Source organism: Rattus rattus, chromosome 7 (genome assembly GCF_011064425.1).
Source record: "Rattus rattus isolate New Zealand chromosome 7, Rrattus_CSIRO_v1, whole genome shotgun sequence".
Lineage (NCBI taxonomy): Eukaryota > Metazoa > Chordata > Mammalia > Rodentia > Muridae > Rattus > Rattus rattus.
This window is the reverse complement of record NC_046160.1, coordinates 118,119,287-118,141,198: the sequence shown is the minus strand read 5'-3', so window position 1 is coordinate 118,141,198 and position 21,912 is coordinate 118,119,287. Positions and strand designations below refer to the sequence as shown.

General features: G+C 43.0%; 1 protein-coding gene across 1 annotated transcript in view; it reads right to left on the bottom strand.

The window, feature by feature from the left end:
• Dnah11 (dynein axonemal heavy chain 11) overlaps positions 1-21,912 on the bottom strand; it is a 298,504-nt gene that overhangs the window by 84,084 nt on the left and 192,508 nt on the right. Inside the window, exons 57-62 of the mRNA XM_032908348.1 lie at positions 18,525-18,671; positions 14,116-14,229; positions 11,393-11,536; positions 10,557-10,739; positions 8,263-8,364; positions 2,043-2,177 (exon numbers count right to left, since the gene is read on the bottom strand). Of these exons, the coding sequence (XP_032764239.1) occupies positions 2,043-2,177; positions 8,263-8,364; positions 10,557-10,739; positions 11,393-11,536; positions 14,116-14,229; positions 18,525-18,671 (825 nt within the window). The remainder of the gene's footprint in view (positions 1-2,042; positions 2,178-8,262; positions 8,365-10,556; positions 10,740-11,392; positions 11,537-14,115; positions 14,230-18,524; positions 18,672-21,912) is intronic.

Below are 21,912 nucleotides of genomic sequence, written 5' to 3'. Positions count from 1 at the left end.
TGCTCAAACAGCATCACTGAGATATAATTCTTCAACTATGAAGTTTACTTTTCAAAGCACATAACTGAGTTTTCAGTGTATTCATACACTTGCATAACCTTCCCTCCTATGTAACTTTACAACGTTTTTCTTGCTTGCCCCTCCTTGACCCCAGAGATCCTTCTCTGAGCCCTAGCAACGTGCCCAGCCCTTGACAACTCCTTGTCCTCATAAGACTGCCTACTTGAGGAGTGTCATATACCTGGGTCTTTGTTGGTTTGTTAGCAGGCTCTTCTTGGGGTTTATCCATGCCATGACACTGCATGAATAATTACATTTTTGTGAATCTTCTGATGAATCTGAGCTCTTCCTAATTTGGAAGACCATGAACACTGATAAACAGTGGCATGAGAGCTTTTGTGGGGGGACTTGCTTTCATTTCTTCAGGGCATACACTCATGCTTGCACCTGCTAAATCATCCGAGAACCTCATGTGTAACATTTTGAGGAGTTCCCAAAGTATCTTTTCCCCCAAAGAGGAAGGTCTATTTTACTTCCCAACAAACAATCCACAACAGTCACAGTTTCCCCATAGTCTCACCAGCAATTTCAACTCTCCATGTTTTCTGTTATAGCTTACCACATAGGGTGTGGAGTGGTTACCTTGTAGTGCACTTTCCTAGTAACTAATTTTCATACCTTTGGCCTATTGTAAGTTTTAGAAGGAGAAATGTCTGCTTAAGTCCCTTGTTTATTCTATTTTCACAGGAAACATGAGACTCATCACAACTGCCTCTGGATAATGCACTTTATGTATTATCCAAATCCCCATTTAAGGGGGAAAAAAAACAAACAAGAAACAAAACAAAAAAAAAAAACAAAACACAAAAAACATAATAGAAGAACTTCAAAGACTTGTCTCAATCATTTAATATGATACAACAGAACAAATAAATTCTGGTATCTGCAACTTATCATGTCCGAGGTCATGTTCAACTGTGCATGCTCATACATGGAAGAGTTAATGAGAATTACTCTAAGACTTTTAGCAATAGAAAGTCGTTCATGTTAGTGTCCCAGTCACCCATAAGAAGGGTGAACACCACATAACACAGTCAGTTTTAGTATAGCAGTATGGTCTGCTGCTGTCAGTCAGTGGCAAACAGCCTAGTAGGTGTCCTGAGCTCTATATTATATCTTAGGGGAACCACCAAAGAGAGAAAAAAAGGGAGGAATAAAATGAGTGGGTGACCTACCAGCCAGTACACCTCATCATCTCAAAGTGGCTAAAACACAACTAAATCCGGACAAAATTGGTATTTTTTAATTAAAATGTTATTTAAAAAACTTGCAAATAAAAAGACATACTTAATTAGCCAGTCATGAAGTCTACACATCCCAGTGAACTTCTCTAGAGTTAGAACAGCGGTCCTCAAGCTGTGGAGCTCCGTGTTGCGTTTTACAGTAATGAAAAGCCATGAAAGAAAACATAAAGCTAATTGTTCAGTTCTAACCCTGTCGCAGATCTTTCTTTTCTTTCTTTCTTGTTTTCTTTCTTCTTTCTTTTGGTAGTAGAAAATAGTGAAAGTATAAAAGCCAGTGTCTATCTGCCTTGACTGTTTTGATATGGATATATACATATATACACACATACAAGTATACACACAGACATGTTTACATATATGCACATAGACATGTATACACATATGCACATAGACATGCGTGCATATATCATATCCAAACACTGATTAGTCATTTTTTCCTTTGTTTTTAGGCAGAGTCTTATATTAGTCACTATGACCTTGAACTTGCTTTGTAGCTGGGGATGACCTTGAACTCCTGGTCTTCCTGCCTCCAAATCCCCAATGCTGAGCTTATAAGCATATACCTCTGTGTCTGGTTCTATTGGTTGTTGACTTCCTTCTGGTAACCCTTAAGTCTGGGTAATGATTAAATATTCTTCAATACTATGTTTAGTTAGTCACTGAGAACAAATAATCATACAATCTAGAGTCACCAGCCTGAATATTTCTGTGAGAGTTCTGAAGAAAAAAATAACTTGCCTCAAGTTCACTGACTAGTCTGTTGGCCAAGTCAATCGTCTTATTGGTTTGATTCACTTCTTCCTGACACCGGACCTTCTCAGCTGTTGCCTTTTCAAATGAAGCTGTAAGTCTTCTCAGATTATGATCCAGATCCTAAAGGAAGGAGTCAAAATCAACTTCAGAGATGTTTTTAAGTTATAACAAACATTACAGACACTGGAAGACATCTGTTGACCCAAAACGAGTCCCCTTCTTTCCATTGCTCTTTTACCACTCATATTTATGGAAGAAAAGAAGCCATGATGGAGACCAATATGTCACAGGCGCCCTAGACAATAGCTTGCTATATGGCAATCTATTTCCTGCTTCCTCTCTCCTGGGTAGGGTGCACAGAGGAACTGAGTTGAGTGATGTTCCCTACGACTCAACTGTATTGTGAGTGCCAACCCCTTTGTCTGGGTACATAAGTCCCATTCTTTAGGAGTAGCTATGTCATTTATTAGTTTACAGCAGATGCTATCTCACTCTGTAGCCCAGACTGCTTTGATCTGTCAACTGCCCTCCCTTTGCCTCTTCAGTGCTGGGGTTATAGTTGTGTGCCTGTGCCTGGCTCAGTGACATCCGTGCCAATGGTGGAGATTCGTTTGTGCTTTTACACCTTTTGCCTCTTCATTCATTCTGTACAGAACTGAGATAAAGAAGGAAGACGTCAGTTACTGGACCACTTCAGAATGAAATAATCTGACTCATTGGATTTCTCTTCTGGGAATTAGGTGTTGAGACTCAGACATAATATGTTGTCTTATCAAAAAAAAAAAAAAAACAACTTGGATATGTCAATTTGGCAGTGGGGATTGCTTCATTTATAGGGAGACCATCCATCTTCAACCCTGGATGCAGAAAAGCAAACTAAATAGTGAAAGATCAAAAGCTCTTTCTTATAAGGAGAAGCAGGATGAGCCAGTCAGTGTCCGTTCTTGAGAGTTTTGAAGAGATATTATGGGAGCTTTCTCATATCTTGAGAGGCCCAACAGTACTTTCTCCTGTCAGTCCTATGGTTTTAATTTGTACCTTAAGACATTTTAAAAGAGTTCACATACAGCCAAAAAGATGTCAGATGGTTATGAGATGCCTCACTGTGGCCATCTTACTACTTTTAAGTCCTCAGGGACCTAAGACTTACAACACTGCTTTTATAAGGACATGCAAGGTTTTAAGATCTCTTGATAAGATACATGGTGAACCACAACCTACTTTTTATTCACTTTATTATTTCAAGATTATTGGTTAAGTGTGTGTATGTGTGTACCTCGGTATGTGTATACATGTACTGGAACCCACAGAGGCCTGGGCCGTTGGCTCTCCTGGAGCTGAAGTCACAAATGGTTATGAGCTGCCCAGCGTAGATACTAAAACTCAAATCCTCTGAACGAACAACAACTTCATCAGGAACAACTTCTATCTCCTGAGCCGTCTCTCCAGACCCTCATTTATTTATTCTTTGGGATAAAGCCTCACTATGTAGTGTTGGCTATCATGGCACTCACTCTGAAGACCAGACAGGCCTTGAACTCACAAAGATCCATCTGCCTCTGCTTCCCAAATGCTGGAAGCTAAATTTTTATTGTAACAAGCTGAAATAGGTCTATGATGTTTATTTCTGTCTTGTTTTCCAGTAGGACATAGATGTCTCCAATTCTCACAAATTTGACATTATTCATTCTTGTACATTTGTACTGCAGTAGCAATGCAAGTCAGGAAATAACTGCACCAGTATAAGCAACAAACAAACAAACAACAACGATAACAACAACAAAACTAGCTTTATAAAATGCTGAAGCCCACGCAAGCTGTAGCATCAGATATGGATATGAGGATTTGTGGACTCGTGTCACTTCCTGTCTATGTATATTGATTACTGGGATCTACTAACAGATTTCTGACTCCATTTGAACATGGGTCAAAGAATCTGTACTTCTAAGCCAGTTCCTACATGACACTTGCTACTACTTTGTCTGGGAACACACTTTGGGAGACACTGAAGAGTCTGGGTTGAAGTTTCCTTGATGGTTACCCTTAAGCCTTGTTTCAGATACAAGATAGATGACTGAGGGGGTTGGGGATTTAGCTCAGTGGTAGAGCACTTGCCTAGGAAGCGCAAGGCCCTGGGTTCGGTCCCCAGCTCGGAAAAAAAGAAAGAAAAAAAAGATAGATGACTGAGAAGACTCAGCAGTAGCTGTTACAAGGGTGAAGACCTGAGTTCAGGTCCCTAGCATCCAGGTAAAGCCTGGTGCAACAGCATGCATTTGTAATCTCACTTCTTCATCAAGATGGGAGGCAAGGACTGGAGAATCTCTGGAAGCTGGTGGGACATATGTGCATCAGCAAACAAGAGACACTGCCTCAAACAAGGTAGAAGGTGAGGGTTGATGTCTGTGATGACCTCCAGACATGGATACACCAAAGCATGTGTGCACTGTGTGTGTGTGTGTGTGTGTGTGTGTGTATGTGTTACTGTAAAAATTTTAAAAAGGCTTTCTTTTCCCCCCACTAGGTCCTGCACTACAGTGCCCCAAAATATCTGATAGATATCTTAATTTTGGTCAACAAAAACCTCTCACCCACTTTGTTCCATCCCATATCACACTGCTGATGCCCTCTCTCTGAGCCTGGCAACAATCTCTCTACCCATCCAATTCCCAAAGCAGGCTGCCACTATGCTAGACATATTAAGACAAACTGAGGGAGGCATCCTAGCCAGAGAGAGTCTTCTATCTTGTACCTGCCTTCAGCTGTTTGACATCATCCTACCTGTGTGTGTTCATGTGCATCCCCCAGATGTGATGATGAGGATGGATGGATGGATGGATGGATGATAGATAGACAGACAAACAGTTGACAGACAGGTGATTGATAGATAATAGATAGAGATAGATGGATAATAGACAGATGATTGAGCGATAGCCTTTCTTCCACTGAACTTAGCAATTTTTTTCACTCAGTTTTCAGTATAAGTCTGCCTTTTATTCTAAAACTAGAAATAGACACAGTGATAACACACTGGTCTGCATGAATCTGCAAGGCAGCCCAGACAGGGCTGTCAGAAAATCTCTACTGCTCTAAGAAAAATGCTTGGCTTACGATCAGGAGCAAGGAAAACGCAGAAGGGAGGCATAATGAGATGATGGAGACCATGAAAGCCAGTGGAGGTTGGGAGTTTTCCTGGGTTTGGATCTTATGTGTCACTGGCTGAAACTATACAGAGGCACATTGTCCCTAGCATGTATGACCTCTGGGAGGCAAGTGAACCTGGGAGGAATTTGCAGCGTCTTAGAAATCCTTGCCTACCCAGGGGTTGAGGAAACTAAGTTTTGGTAGACATTTCAGCTTTACTCTGTCCTTTTCTCTGTTGAGTACTTAGCTCTGAGGCTTAACAAATATGTATACTGAGTCTCTGTGAAAACTGTCTAAATACCTCCCAGCAACCTGCAGCAAAAGGTTATTAGTTCTACGAGCTAATCTTTGCACAATCACAGTCAGCTCCATGGTCATTTGAGCACCATCACTTTCCCTGTGAACATTAAGTTTCTTCTAATGGCTACACAGAGCCATTAAGAATAAGTAACATTTTCTAAGTTTTGTTCAGGATGGTGGTGGAAATCATTTTTATACATGTTTATCTTAGATCTCTCAGGATATATAGATAGAGTTCCCTTTGCTTTTGTCCTGGTTCTATTCACCAGTCCTTGGGTCTGATGGAAAGAGCATGATGGCTGCGTGGTAGGAGGGTGTGGTCAGCTGACTTGGATGAGGTGGGGTAGTGAAGGTCTATTGAATGGGTTCCTTAGCAGATAGGGGGATGTCAGTTACTAAGAGAGTTTTCATAGGAGAAATCTTCCAGGATTACTGGCCATCTTCTGCAAACCATTGCCACAGAGAGACCTTGTAGCAGATGGGCACAGCTGAGTGCACTCCTGGGATATTCGGGGAACCATCTCTTTAGTTGAGCCATCTACCTTGGAAAGTTGATTCAACTCTGATTTTGATAACTTGCCTTGAGATTTTTTTAGAAGAACCTCTGTGAGGAAATAGCTCATCCCTTTTTATCAAGTTGATCAGTAATGGGCCATAACACAGCAGGCCTAGTGTGTGTCTGATAAAAGGCCTATGTGGCCACAGAGATACTTTGAGGGTTCTAGACAGCAGTGGCTTGACATGTGCCCTCAACCTTCCTTGCTCTTTCTTCACGTATTTGCATGGCAAGCCCAGCATATATGATTAGAATACCCCAAGCATTCCAATGTGTTCTCAGTAGAAGATTCTCTAAGTCCTGACCACTACCACATGGACTTCCTATAGGAAAATAATGGGAATTGGGTCTACGAAATATCCTGTTTGCTGTACACCACAGGGTCTCTCAATCCAGTGGGCAGAGAGGACAGAGACCCTGTTAGCCACCTTCAGTTGAATGTTCTAGAAATAATTGGCATGGTCATCAGGATGGGGTTGGGGGTGGGGAGGAGATGCGTGCAGAGCTCAACAGGGCCTTGGAAGCAGGAGCTGTAGAGGATGACTCTGGACATCAGCTCTTGGACAACAACCCATGGTCTGCAAAAACCACTCCACCCTTTCTCCCCTTTGCTCATATTCAAACTCAAGAGATGGGGGAATCAATTTAGTGTATCCTGGATCAAATATGTATCTAGGCCTTGGTCAGGAAGTTATTCCAGCTAAATGAGTGTCATGTGAGGAGGAAGAGGGTCTCACAGATAAAGGAGGCTGATTCTCCTCATACAAGACAGATTTGGGGCCAGGCCACCCCAACACTCACTCATATCCTCATGAGAGGCTGCTATTTTCATCTCAAATGACAGAAGAGGACCTGGAGGCCGGTGGGCTTCTGTGAGCTGTCAGCCTGCTGAAGCTTCTCTGTGTTTCCCTGGTGCAAATCTCACCCTCTCTATGTCCACATTTCCTCCTCCTCCTCCTCTTTGCATATGTCAGCTAGCTGTGATCCCACCTTGGCCCTATGCCCCAACTGTCCCTGCCCCAATGGAGGTCCCCAACAAAGCCCTCTCTGGTTGCCTTTGAACTTGTTGTTCTGTCCTTAGACATCTTCCCTTCCAGCATCCTCTCAGCGGTTGAGAAGCTATTTGATGGTGACATTAACCTATTAAAATCTTTCCCCGTCAGATCTAGCTCATTCACAGTCAGATAAAATTGAACTCCTGTAGCATGAAAGGCTAAGAAGGCCTTTGCTCATCTTTGCAAATGCCTTTCATCCTTCCTGCCTTCAACCTTTCCTGCTGTCAGTGTCCCTGCATCTGTCTTGGTGCTCTCGCCTATTGTGATTCTTCAAGAGTCCCCCTGCACCGTCCCCTGGTCCTTCATCCCTGCAGGAACGCCTTTCCTGTCCTTATCACTGTGACTGCTAGGCAGCTTTCAAAGGGCATGTCAAGTACGCCATCACTAACCAGCTTTCTAATTTCCCTGGCTATAGTGCTTGGTGCTGCAGTTGCATTTGTATATGCTTAGAATGTCACACCAGAAGACTAGTGGGTGTGTTTGTGAAACTCGTAATAATGACAATATTCAAAGCTAGAGATAGTTCCCAAGCTCTTAGTGTGTAAACTTGACCCCATTTAAATTCTTAACATAAACAATGCATTTAATCATTGCAATCTATGTATCAAGATGCTATTGTTACACAGGTTGAGAGTCCTGAACATCTCAGACGTTGGGATACTTGTATAGATTTTATAGGTTGAACATTCTCAATTTAAAAAATCGGATATCCCAAATGTTCCATTTGAGACATGATAACACCAAAGAAGGGTTGAACTTTGAAGCATTATGGATTTTGAATAAGGAGTGCTTAGTTTGAACCAAGTCGCACACGAGAGAAAACCTCTGTTATTGGAGGCTTAAATAGGGAGAACTGTAAACAGCGGGCCCAACCCAGTAAGTCTGCCTCCCTAAGGGGCTTGATTTCAATTCCAGGGGCTACTTTGTTCCTTCTACTAGACTGGGGAATCTAGTAAAAAACAGGAATGAATGATGGTAGTTTGAGTCTCGCACACAGCAAATGTATGTTTAAAGTTAGTCTGTCAGTGAATGTGTCCATGGATTACCAAGTTCTTTTCTGCGTGTTAGAGCATAAGTGTGGCAAGGTCTACAGGTAGCATCTAAGGCTGTATGGAAACCTCACAGGAGTGCTGGTTTTCTAGGTGACACTCACCACGAGCTTCCTCCTGACGGCCTCTAACTTTTCAGTAGCTGCAGCCAGGTCTAAGTTTGTTTGGGCCAATGCCTGGCGTTTGGGCTCCACATCACAATAAACCTGAAAATCCACATGGGGTTTATTTAGAGGGCAAAGCAGATACAAAGAAGACAGTCACTCTCCAACCCCACCCTCCAGCGTAAATCCCCAGAGTGGAGAACAAGGAGCCCTTTGTCTTCCTGCCATTCACTACCTCAGGTGACTCAGCCTTCCACATGCTCCCCGATTTTCTAATACTCATTTATTCTGGGCTTTAGAGCAATAAATCCTTGCACAAAATGTTACATAGGTCAAGCACCACGGACATACTAAAATCAGTTTATCCTAAAATGATTAGCCCCCTTAGAGCTATCTAACCAACCAGAGGTGAGGTGTGGCCTGAGAGGCAAAGAGCTAAGGGTAGAGACATTCTCTGGATGAAAGGGCAGGGATAGATATTCCCACACCTGTTTAACCACTCATGCTAAACTCTTGTGCACAAGACAGTCACAAGATTGGAACTCCGTTTCAAGTTCCTGACTACCTCACGTGTACATTGTTTGAATGGATGGTTGGAGCATCAGGATGGACCAAGTGCTATTTCCTACCATATGGAGAAACAGCACAATGCAGCCATAGTATAGCTCTATGTTCATCTTCCCTACTGTCCCCAGGAAAAAACCTGAGCTCAGCACCCAGGCACTGGACTGTAGAAGAGAGGCCATAAGCGCACTGTGACTTAAATAAGCCATGTGTGAAAGTTTCCACGTTGGGAGACAGAGAGTAACGGAGTCCTACTTCTACAGGCCCTACACTGTGAAGGGGACAGCCAGATTTTATGATGATAATTTGGGGAAATAACTGTATGATTGGCTTTTACTCTGTAGTTTGGGGTCTGAATATGACATACAAGTTTCCACAAGAAAATGAGTCGGTTCTTCAAAGTCCAGGCCATACAAGGCCATCCATACTTCCCCTTTGTACCTGGTTTGTGAGAAAGGTTGGGGACAGGGTTGACAGGTGATAAGTATTGGATAAATAAGTGACTGAATGAAATGGTCAACTATTTTTACATTTTCCCCAAATTACAAAGGGCAAAATTAATGTCATTTAAACACTGAAGCAAATAGTTATTTTTTTTCTCAACTCATTGTACCTATAACAAAGATGGCAATAAGATGTTTAACAGTAGGGCTTCGTTTAATCCAATATGAATTCAGACTTGCAGATTTCTCGGGTCAATGTAAAATGAATATTTTAGTGCTAGCATATTTTATACAGGTAAATAAGTTGTTACTTTTTAAAAAGTGCTTTAAAGTACTGAAACTAAGTAGCCACTCTTCCCTACAAAGCCACTACTCTCCAACAAAAACTAAATACTAAATAACTTTACACTTTTTTTTTGCTGACCAAATAATTAATCGGATAGCAGAGATGGTCTCATCCTGCTATTGGCTCTGTGTTCTACCATACTGGCCTGCCAGCAAGATATGCCCACCAGTGCAGTTAGAATCATGACCAAGAGGGAGCAAGTACTTTCTGATTGAACTTAAGGCCCACTCTACATGAGGGAATGTATGCTGGTACTGTGAATTTGGGGAAAATTCTATGGCTAGGGAGGTCCAAGCTGAGAGGGAAACTACTACTGCTGTTTGTCTATGGTCAGATAACTAAACTGTCTTCTAAAGGGTTATACTACGGCCCATGTCCTAGTACAACTCAGCCTAGATCAGAGAAACTTCTGTTTATAGAAAAGTGGTTATTGCAGAGATCTATAACTGGTCAAAGTACTAAGAATAAGTGATTGTCCGACTAATCTATAAACCGCCCCCCCCCCCCAAAAATCTATCTTATCCTCACCTGGGGCCTAGGGAACACTGTAGACGTAGTGTAAAGGGGGAGGACTGCTATGGATGCTGTCTTCTGACAGAACATGGTCACTGGACTCAGGAGCTCACAGGCAGTTGTGGCTACTGCACAAGACCCATGGATGGAGGGATGAGTCACTAGTCCCCACCGCTCCTAGATAAGCTATTGAGATTTAGCGGTTGCCAGGTAACAGGTTGCTACTTTCTTTAACAATGTAGCAATGGGTATGCAGTTTTAGTAAGTAGTTAAACTCTGTGGGGGAGGGGAGTCAGAGGGATTTAATAGGATCAGGATACATTCTATATATAGATGCAATTGTCAAAAAAAGAAGAAACAATTTTAGAAATTGATCTTCATAGTCTTTGGTGGACAGTACCCGAAACCAGTATCAGACAGGCGGCTACCTCATAAAACTTAATGATGTTGATGACCCAGGCACAGAGACCAGCTGCTGCAAAAGACTTGGTTCGAATCAGGTTTGGATTAAACTCCGGATCTTTTAAATATTGTTCATTTACTACTTTTAGACAGTTCTCTGGAATGTGCTCTTTATCGTAGTTAATTAACGCTTGTAGGAAATCGTCAACCTGTATAGGCGAAAAGACTTGCTGCAATGAGCCCATTCTGGCTGCAGAGAAAATTCCAAGATCAAAAGTTAAAATCAGCTTTTAGGACTTGCATCACAAAGGCACAATTGGCAAGCTGCATTTATCCCACTGCTTGGCTTTTTCAGCCTTTACAGTACGAAGTTAGAATTAGCAATGGACACGTTTAAAACCTCTCCTATCCCAGGGTAAAACATTCTGTACCAGCACAGGAGGTGCTCACGGTTTGAAGAAAAGAAAGGCAGGGAAGAAAAGGGAAAACACATACCCCAAAGCCCCTCTGCTTCACTTCCTTGTACATTAGTAACATTTTCTTTCCAGCCTAAGAAATCCGTGTAATTTTCTCCCTCCCACACTTAGCCTCTTTCATGATTTTGCAGATAATTAGCAACCTTCCACCTGCTGCTGGCATTGACTTAGGTACACCACCACCGCCCCATGCAAACCTCCAACTTGGCCAGCAAAAGCTAGACAACAGTCTAGGGAGCAGTGGCTGCTGACATTGACCAGCTATGGAGATATATGTCTTTTGACCTAAAATTGATTTAAATATCTTTTGCTGTCAAAGTATATCTATAATGAGAACACTGGGTAAGTGGTTGAGATTTTCTTCCTGCCACTCCAGCTGATCATACCTTTCCCATGAAGATTCTGGCTGCTTTCCAACTTCTGTCTTTTGGCACTCTGCCTCGGGGGGCCAGAAGGACCATCACGGCTGCAGTTACATTGGTAACAGCATTTGGGGGGTTGGGGAAGGTTTTCAGTTCTGTGAGGTTCACCTGAAACAAAGCAGTTATACAGACACTCAAGACCAGGGGCTCTGGGGCACTCAGTTTCCAAGCTGACTTTCACACCCACCCCCTCTTTCTAACAGTTTTTTTGCTTTTTGCTTTTTTGTTTTTTGTTTTTTTGTTTTTTTGTAAGGCTGGGATTTCTACCTTGGAGTCACAGGGGCCTTAGTTCTACCTGGACACTTCTCTGATACTCTGGAAACACCTTGCAATTCTGTTGCTTTCAAGAGAAAAGAAAATATCATTCCTACAGAGCCCCAGGTGCAGAATCTGTGAGATTTCATGCATGTATAGGTTATGTGTGGATTCTATCCCACTATGTAATGTACTTGTATTTTAATCAGACTTTCCTGTAAATATCATTCTCCAGGTCTTAATTCTGTTTTTCTGTTTTAAATGTGTAATAAACATCTCTTCCTTAAACCACAGTAGATCTCAACTGGGAGGGGTCCATGGTTGTTTCCTACTGCTTAATTCCCTCAGTGCTGAGCGCTGACTCGAGGACAATGTAACTGGTGGTTAAAGCAGAATGAGATCAAGGGATGATCCGCTGGGGCAGGCATTCATACCTATAAGAAGTATTCGGTTCCATAATAAGTGATCTAAGAGCAAAACCAAATGTGATTCTGGTCCTTTACTCAAAACAATCTATTTACACAAAGAGTAGAACGGGCACAGAAGTCAGAGCAGAATGCTAGTGGAATGCTGGGGTCCAGAGAGCTAGGATTTTTTCATCACCCAGTTCTACATTGCAGGTGATACTGGTTTGCTCAAGCTCTACCTGGACTGTAGGAGGGTTTCTGGCTGTTAGATTAAAAAACAGCATTCCTCAGGAACTTGTGAATTCCATTTCCCATCTGCCTGAAGGAGTCAGCTCCCTGACCTCTGGCAGGACACATGGCCCCGGTGGCTGCATGTCAAAAGCCATGGTGGCCTCCAAGCTCCCTTTAGCATCACAAGACCTGTTGCACATTTCAAAGCCTCCACCCCAGCATGCTGGCTTCTTGACTCCCCATGCTTCCTTTCGGCCACCCAGATACTGTTCTGTTCTCTCTATAAAGACAAGGTCCCCTCACCCTGACCCCTGGTACCCTCACTGGGCTCCCTCTATACTCCATCTCTGGTTTTTTCCCCTTCTCTCAGAGAGCTGTGGCTATGGGGCTGGCCACATTCAGTCTACTTCTTTTCTCTCCCTGCTCTCTCTGGACTCTTCTAGATAACTCTGGCTGCTCTCTCGCTCTCTCTCTCTCTCTCTCCCTCTCTCTCTCTCTCTCTCTCTCTCTCTCTCTCTCAGGTCACATTGGAAGTTTCTTTACTGCACCCTCTCACATTAAAAGAATACATATCTTTAGAGAGAAATCTGCAAACTTTTAGAAAGAAATAAGCGTTGCGTAAGTCAGAGGTAATCAGTTACTTTTCTATTTTTAGTTTATCATTTCTATCCATGTATATGAATGTTCTGTTCAAACAAATGAGTCATGGCTTTCTCATTTTATAGCATTTTTACTTACTCACTGTGAACATTTTCTGTTAGGCTCACTAATATTTAGCAATATCACTTTAGGGCAGTAGAATAAGCACATAATAATCTCTCCCGGTACAGTTACACTCTTATTTTTTCAGTTTTATGATAATACTATAAAACTCTTAGAAGGCTCTTGGGCAAAATTATCACTCATACACACCCCAAAAAGAGACTCAGAAAAGGAACTGAGGATTTTCTTCTGAAATCATGATCCTTTTACCTTTAAGACTTGAATCTTAAGAAACTCAGGCCTAGCAATTTCCTTGGATTCTCTCTGTTGGTGGCCTGGAACAGCTCAGGACAAGATTATCTACAGGCTTTAAAAATAACACTGCCCGCAGTCTGTCTCCCTCATCCCCTGTGCTGAACTCTCCTCTCTCTCATAGGAACCAGAGTGCTCCATGTGGTCTTCCTCTAGGAAAAAGCTAGGGAAATGGTGGGGATCTTGGGCTCTTTGCTCTCACTGCAGGTACTATGTAGGGGTCTTAGAGGAAATAAAGAACTCCTTAGCTAGTTCTCGGTAGCACACAATATCAAAGACTGAAGCATTCACCATTGCTCACTAGAGTGCCTCTTAGAAGTCTAGAGGACAGGGTGTTCCTGTTGGGTGCAGTCGGCAACTGGTACAAATGCCTGCTCTAGAGGATCCTTCCTTGATTTCATCTAATTTAACCACTAATTCCATTGTCTGTAAGTCCATGTTCTGCACTGAGGGAATTAAGCAGTAGGTAAAACACCGTTCAGTATTAGTGGACCCCTCCCCGTTGAGATTCAGCACGGTTCGAGGAAGAGATGTTTTGTGCTTCCACATTTAAATCAGAAAAATGGAGTTAGGACCCACTGATCTACAGAATGATATTGTGGGTAAGGAGAAGAAGGGGAATGGTACAACCGGCCTCAAGGGTTTGTTTAACTTTGATATGTGTGCTCTGTCCTTCTGGAAGGCTTCTGGCTGCCTGAGCCTCTCCCTCTGTTCCATTATTGAAACTCTCACAGCCGTTGACTATTTAACAAGATCCCAGCAGTTAAGAAAGCAGTTTACCCTGTTGAGTGTATTGAGTGCAGCTGTAGCAGCGACCAGGGCGGGCTCGGCCTTGAGTAAGTCAGCCTCACACTCCCTCTGCTTCTGGGACGCTTCAGTTTGAATGGCAGCCACCTGATCAGAGAGGGCAGTTAGAGATCCCCACCCCCAATTACCACCTCAGAGATCTCCAACAAAGCACAGACTGATCTGAGGCACTCTGTAAACATATAATAATAAACCCACAAACAGAAACACTCGATACCGAAATGCTCCTCAAAGGGCTTAGCGCCGTTTAGCTTATAAGATGCCACTAATAATTAAACAAACACAAGACAAGAGAGTAAGCAGCCATTTTTCTGTTTCCTACGTTTCTCCTTAGATTTCACCTAACCTTGGGACTTCTTACACAGAGGTAATCTTGCCTGGACTAGAAAGCTAGTTCTCCACCTAATTGTTCATAGTCTTCACTCAACAGTCTTGCTGGCCATTCCCTCAAGAACATCGGTGAGGTCTATGGAATTGGCTCAATTAATACAGTGCTTGCTACAGTGAAGCGTACGGCCCTGAATTTGATCCTCAGAACATACATGAAAGAGCCAAACAGGGAGGTATGGGCTTACAATCTCATCATGTGGGAAGTAGAAACATGATTCCTGTGGATTATCTGCTAGTTGAACCACTGAGCTCCAAGCCAGTGAGAGACCTTGTTTCAAAGTCCGAGGTGGTTAATTCCTAAGATCTGACACATGAGGTTGGTCTTTGGTCTTTAATTCACATGCATGTTCACACTGCTACACAGCTACACACACACTCACTTGAGCACATATAAATGAAGGTAACACACACACACACACACACACACACACACACACACACACGTGTATGTGTGAAGCCCTTTTGTTCAAAACAGAAGATCCTTTGTTCTGTGGTCCTGGCCTGCATATATAACCACAGACAGGAATTTATAAAGAAAAAGAATTAGTAAGAAGCCATTAATGTGCCCAAGTGTTTCTTGGGTAATAAATACCCTGACACCTACCTGATTGTCCTCTTGACAGGGCTTTGTATAAACCTTCCTATATAACCTACCTTATCTCCTATGGGAGGCTGAGCTGGGGAGCTCACCCTGTATTCCAGGCTGGAGTTCTATCTTCCCCCTCGTAGAATGCTACAGAATTTCAGCGCCAAGTCTGAGTGAATTTTTTATCCCCAGAGGGTTTGAGTTTCAAGCTGTGGCACTGGGCACCAGGATCAAGTCCTGGTGGGACAGTTCTCAGGGTGACGGTGATTGTGGGATATGAAGTTGGAACAAAAGTGCGTTTCTTCAGATGTGTTTGGAATGAACAGGTTCAACCACACCATCAAATTAAACACGGCTCACAACAAATTATGTTGTCTGCGGCAGCTTCATTAGTAGTAATTAGCCTTCTCCTGATTAACCATTATTTTGCTGTGTACTCTACCTTTTATGAGCATAATTGATTCAGGGTAGATACGTGATCTCCTGCTAACACACACACAGCCACTGCTAACGTAAACAAGAAAACTCTGCGTGCTTACTAAGAACTCCTTCAAAAGCACACCCTGAGAGCAGGGCCAAAAGTGGGCTTTGGAGTTCTGCACACGATACTGACACTGCGTTAGAGAACACTATCACAGTCAGAGCGCGTGCGTTCGAGGGAGTTAGCATCTTGAGTATATTCATATCACATAAAGATATGCGTTCACCAGTGTCCCTTACGACATTTATAGCGGCATCATTTAAAATCATTTTTCTTCGGTCTCATCAACTTTTTTGGCACCGAGTGAAACTGGGAGGACCTTTCCTTTTACCCACTGCCCTTTGGACTCCTAGGCTACTTGCAGAGTAGCATTGCTTGAAAACAATCCCACAAACAAAGAAGGAGTTCTATGTTGGCGAGCTCACTTTTCATTCCTAAGACCTTTTGCAACACACACACTAGAGAGATTGCAGATCTTCGAGACTCACCAAGCTGCAGCAGGCAGTTCCCTCTGTGGAATGGCTGCAAGGCAGTGATCAGAAAGGCTCAACTAGGAGAAGGGCAACAGCTGCATGTGCCACCTCTGACGCCTCTTTCCCTCTGCCATGACACTACGGCAGGGAATTGGAGATAGTCCCATCTCCAGGTACGCCACACATTTTCTGCTATCTACTAATCAACCACTCCTTGAGATTTTTCATAAGAATCTATGTTGGCTACAGATTCTCCAGAATTTCCTTTTAAAAGCTGACCTGGGGATGTAGCTTAGCTGGCAGAGTGCTAGCCCAGCATTCCTGAAATCTGGCTTGGATCCTCAGCACGGCATAAACCAAGCATGATGCTTCACAGTTGTGAGCAGGAGGATTGGAAGTTTAAGGTCATTCTCAGCTGTAGAGTGGGGACAAGGGCAGCTTAGGAACACATGAAACTCTGTCTAAAAGGGGTGGGGTTGGGCGGGTTGAACTGAACTCGTCCTGAGTTCTTCTGTCAACACCTTCGGCCATGCATCCCACCATGGGGTTACGTTTGGAGACAGGACTTGCACAGAGGTAAAGAAGTGAAAAAGAGTTAAGATGAGCCCTACTCCAATCTTTCTAGTAATCCCTAGGGAAGGATGATTTTTCAATATGTCAAAGGCCACCAGACATCAAAATTAACAAAGGAAAGGAAAGGCTCAGATGGGACCCAGTGAAATGGCAGCCATTGGCAAACCAAGGAGAAGCCTCAGGAGAACCAAATCAGCCAATACTTGGATCCTGATCTCAGCTTCCAGAACTTGAAAAAATAGCTTATTGCTTAAGCTTTTCAGTCTGGTCCAGTAAAAACAACACACTGCTTTCCCATTGCAAGGTCCATGATAGTCAAACATTCCCAAGAATGCCCATCATCCCAAAACCAAAGCAATGAAATAAATGCAGATATTCACACAGACACACATACACACACAGACACAGACAGACAGACAGACACACAAATTAAAACAATAAAATTAAGCTCTAATGACAAAACGAAAAATGTAAACATTATTTATACCTCTTGGTATATACTGGATATAAAACATTATGTTTCTTTTTATGTCTAATAAACCTCATGAAATAACTTATTGGGTGTGTTATAATTTGTTAAAATGTTTTTCTTCCTTTATGCTGGTAATTTTACCTTAGGTATTTACATGAAAAGATGGGGAAATAAACCTTTTCAAATCCTGTTGAATTTCAAGATTTCCAAGAGGTACCTATGGTGATGAGCTAATAATTATTAGTACTTATAAGTACTAGACCATCACATATCTGTGTGATACCTTAAATAGGTCCTGTGGGTGGGATTAATTTCTGGTAATCACACCACCTATGAAACCTGATTGCTTAAGTATATAACATAATTTTAGAGACATTCTGCACATGTCTGAATCTTGGTGGAAATACTTCACCAAAATTAGGTATGATACACTTATTGGTTGAGTCAAATGCGTTTATTATTTGCTTCAAGAGTGCCGGGTCATATTTTTTTAACTGTTTGGAGGTTTTTAAATGTGATTTCCAAACCTTTGGTTAAACTTTTTGATTATGTAAGAGCTCCTTGGCACTAGAAAAACCCAGATTTCCTGGTACACTGACATGCAAAATAACAGCCACCAGTTCTCAGTTATGAGATTACAGCAATTTTCAGTTTTTAATAAAATAGCCCTGATTGTAATCTTTTACTGCAAATAACAATTGGTGGTAAGTGTTTATTAATTTTAATGAATGAGTATTTATGTTCCTTATTCTATATCTTTCAGGAAACCAGGTCCACGAGAACTATGTTCTATTTTGCTGAGTGAAGATTGTGAAGTTTTATTTGTATTGGAGCTGCTAGAAACTCAAATTTGAAGAAAACAGCACCCAGGGAACCTGGAAGGCTATTGTTTCCATCAGCAAACCATCACACGGAATGCCAGGGCTCGTTCCCATCAAGAAAAACACATTTAGCTTAGGCCTTCAGAGTGAGTGAATGCTAGTTGTATCATTAAAATTGGAAAACTTGAAAACCATCTCGCAAAGTGACGGAACGGGCTTTGTTAACAATTGAGTTGTTCAATTTGCCTAAAAACTGGAAACCTTTAGAAACCTCCGAGGTGACTCCCTGACCTTTACTGTATTACAAATAGGCCTGATGTGCAAGATCCACATCCATTATATGCTTGAATGAGCTCAGTATTTATTGTTCTTTCATATCATTAAAGAGCTAAAAGGTTGGGGAAATGCATGATGTAAAGAAAGGTCAAGTGGTAATCATGGTGTGAAATGCTGTTACATGTGTAACGATAATAATTCCTTAGACTTCGTGCTCCCTGGAGAGGAAGTTGTTCAAAATTGTTCACCTACAAAGGTTTATTTTGTGCTAAATATAGCTCAGCACTCTAAATGGTGGAATGAGCCTGACCTTTCGCTCCTCTGCATCTGCGATGGCCTTTTCCCGGCTCACTTTCTCCGTCTGAAGCCCGATCTTTGTGATCAGGGCCTCAGCGTCCTGGTTTCTGAGCTGCAGCTCAGCTTCTTGAGAGGCCAGCCTGGCCTTCAGATTTCCCACCTGAAAGGAAAAGTCGTCACTTTGTAGCAACTTCTGAAGACAGCCTGGCTTAGTCTTTGGCATGGGTGAGGGGGGGTGGTGTTGTCCCTAGCAGTTTTTAGCTCGCACCTGTTTCTATCCAGATTCCACTTCCACTCCCATTTGCCCAAACTGAGAGAGCTGGTAGCACAAGCAAAGCAGAATACAGCTTCGCAGGATTACTGTGTATCAGCACTGAGCAGAAGTTTATCTAGGATTCTAAACCTGTATGCTCAGGGAAATGCTAACAAACCTGTGTATCAGAGCACTTGCTACCTCAGGACTCCTCTTTCCTTCTTGGCTCTAAATTCAGGCTCAAGATCACAAAGGCCATGGAACATGGGCTTAGTGACACCTGCCTGTACTCTTGAGGGAAAACGGCTGTAAGCTTCAATGATGTAAAGGCGGGAGCCATCTTTGATTGCAGAGTAACTGGCCTCATACTGTGGTGCCAACTGGCTGGTCTTTCCTCCTCTCATCCAGCACAAACAATTCTCTTCATTTATTCACCTCTGGTGTTAACGTAGAGCCACACAGACCATCCAATGCAGAACCAAGCATTACTGAGAAACGTGGACTGTGTGTGCTCTTTGGGGACCAACGAGGCACAGGTTATAGAAACCCAGTGTACTCTTCATGTGTGCATTTTCACCCTTGGCTTACCATTGAACAGTCCACTTAACTCTTGAGGAACAATCTTTCTGTGACATCAACACATGTGTCAGCTAAAATGACTGATTGTGCCCATTTTCAGCTGGGATTCTCCTGGGATCAACAGGTGCCATGTGGTCCCTAAGAGGACTATATTTAAAGAAAGCAGAACTGGAGAGTGACGTCAAAGGATTCAGACTCTGCCTCCAAGATATGAAATGGCTTCCCCTTCTCTCTCTCTCTCTCTCTCTCTCTCTCTCTCTCTCTCTCTCTCTCTCTCTCTCTCTCTTTCTCTCTCTTTCTCTCTCTCCTTCCTTCCCCAAGTTAAACTCATAGACAGAAAGAGCAAAATAAGTATTTTGACTCAATAAAGACTTGAGAGGCTTGTCTGTGGCACACATCCCACTGTGCTGTGTCCAGGTAGGTTTGTTTGATCCCTACCCATCCAAACACGGCAGTGTATACTCTGCACAAGCAGCACAGCTATGGTGTGCCCACTGCCGTTTAAACTAGGACTGAGTTTTGGCCTTTCTGCGCGTTCACGTGTGCCTCTCTGCTCTCGTAGCCATTGACACTAGTCTTCTGTTGTGCTGCAGTCATTTCAGAGAAAGGGATGAGGCAGGATATAATTTCAAGTCCTATTTACAGTTTCTAGGGAAGCAGCTGACTTTGAAACCCTACTTTAGCCAACCCTGCTTTAGGCAGGCGAACCCAGAGAAAAGGGCACTTTGTGTCAAGTACATTCTTGTCCTACACTCCGAGATTCCTCAAGTCTCCACATGGGAAACCATACCTCCCTTACATAATAAATTGATTTTCACACAACTGTCAAATAACTATTAAACACCCAACCACCCTTATGATATTAAAAGCGTTCCAAGTATAAACATATAACAAAAAGGATCCAGCTACATGCCTTACACCAAGGCTTCATGTACCTTCGTAAAGCTCTTTCCTATAGTTTTTAGCAGAGGGGAACAGGTGAGACCCCAGGTAGCCCTGTATTTGGCAGAGAAAGTGGACTGGCTCCTCCTTCTCCTTTTTCTTTTCCCCTGTGGCTTAAGACATCAACACCTCTAGGATTGTCCAAGATTCTATGTTATCTGCCTTTAGCTCTGGTACTTGGGAAGACAACTCTAAGTGTGGTAGAGACATTATTTTTCTTTGCCAAAGGCAAGCAAACAGACAGCTTAGCTTGGGTGACAACACTATTATTTCCTGGGGCAAAGTCAATAGGTTCAGTGTGGGATATCATTGGAAGGGACCTAAACTCTACAACACACAACTTCTTCTTCATCTTCTTCTTGGCTCAACGGGAACTCTGACACCAACAGACCAAATAACCCAATCCAAAAATGGGATGCGGAGCTAAACAGAGAATTCTCAACAGGGGAATCTGGAATGGCACTTTAGCAACAAAATGAGACTCCGACACTGTAATGAGTCTTGGTTCTCTCTTCAGGTTGGGAGGCCGTACTCCGACACAGTAGGGGCCTGATGATAGAGTGGGACATCTGAGAGACCTGGTAACTAAAATAGGCACGTAGACCTTGAGGTCAGGGAGAAACAAGGAACTGAAGGGTTGCTCCACAGTCCTCCGCCAGGTCATGATGGCCTCGCTGGGGTTGAGTGCCAAAGACTACAAGAAAATCCTACGTCCATCCTGGCAACATGTCAAAATCCCTGACTACAAGTCAAAGCCTAAGAAGTCAGGGACCAGAGAGGAAATGGAAGTGGTTCCCTTTAGATCCACACTGCTCTGCACAGCTTCAGACAGGGAAGAGAAGGTGCTGGTATTCTAAGCTCCACCCCACAGCTACCTGTAATAGCCAGGTAGGCCTGACTGTAAAAAGGGCTGCTTGCCCCTCCTCTCTCTCTTGCTCTCTCTTGCTTTTGCTCTTCTCTGCTCTCTTGCCCTCTTCCCTGTCCCTTCTCTCCCCATCCCTTCTCTCCCTATCCCCTCCTTCCCTCCACGTGCTTTTACTCCTCCCCACTTCTACTCTTCTTCTCTCATTAAACCTCTCCATGTGGAACCATGTTGGTTTGGAGTGTTCTATCTGGACAAGGCTTGAGATTTTAAACACCAACAGAAGGCATGTCTTCAAACCAGCCAGGCAAAAAGTAACTAGTAAATCCTTTCCTTACTCAGAAAAGTCACAACGGTGTGTGGCCCGGTCTTCAAACTGTCCAAGGCAAAACTAGACATCCTAGGTTACTGGGTCGACATTGCTTCAAGGGGAACATAGTGATTAAGCTAGTTTAGTAAAGGAATGGTTATAGATTCTCCTCCAATAAGCATGCTCCACTAGCACTGAGCTGGGGATCTGGCATCACTCTTGCTAAGCAGTTCTTAGGTCATATTAGAAGCTGTTGGTTCCTGCCAAGGTATGTGTGCTATTTATGTGTCCTTAGAGTCATCCTGCCATGCTAGTTGTTAATGTGGTTCACAGGCAACAGAGTTAGGGAGGATTGCTAGTTCCTTCCCACCTTTGCACACTTGCATTATGTTTTCTCGGATCCTGAAAACGAGTACTCAGAAAGGGGGCATTCAGACCAGCTCCTCCTCAGCAGC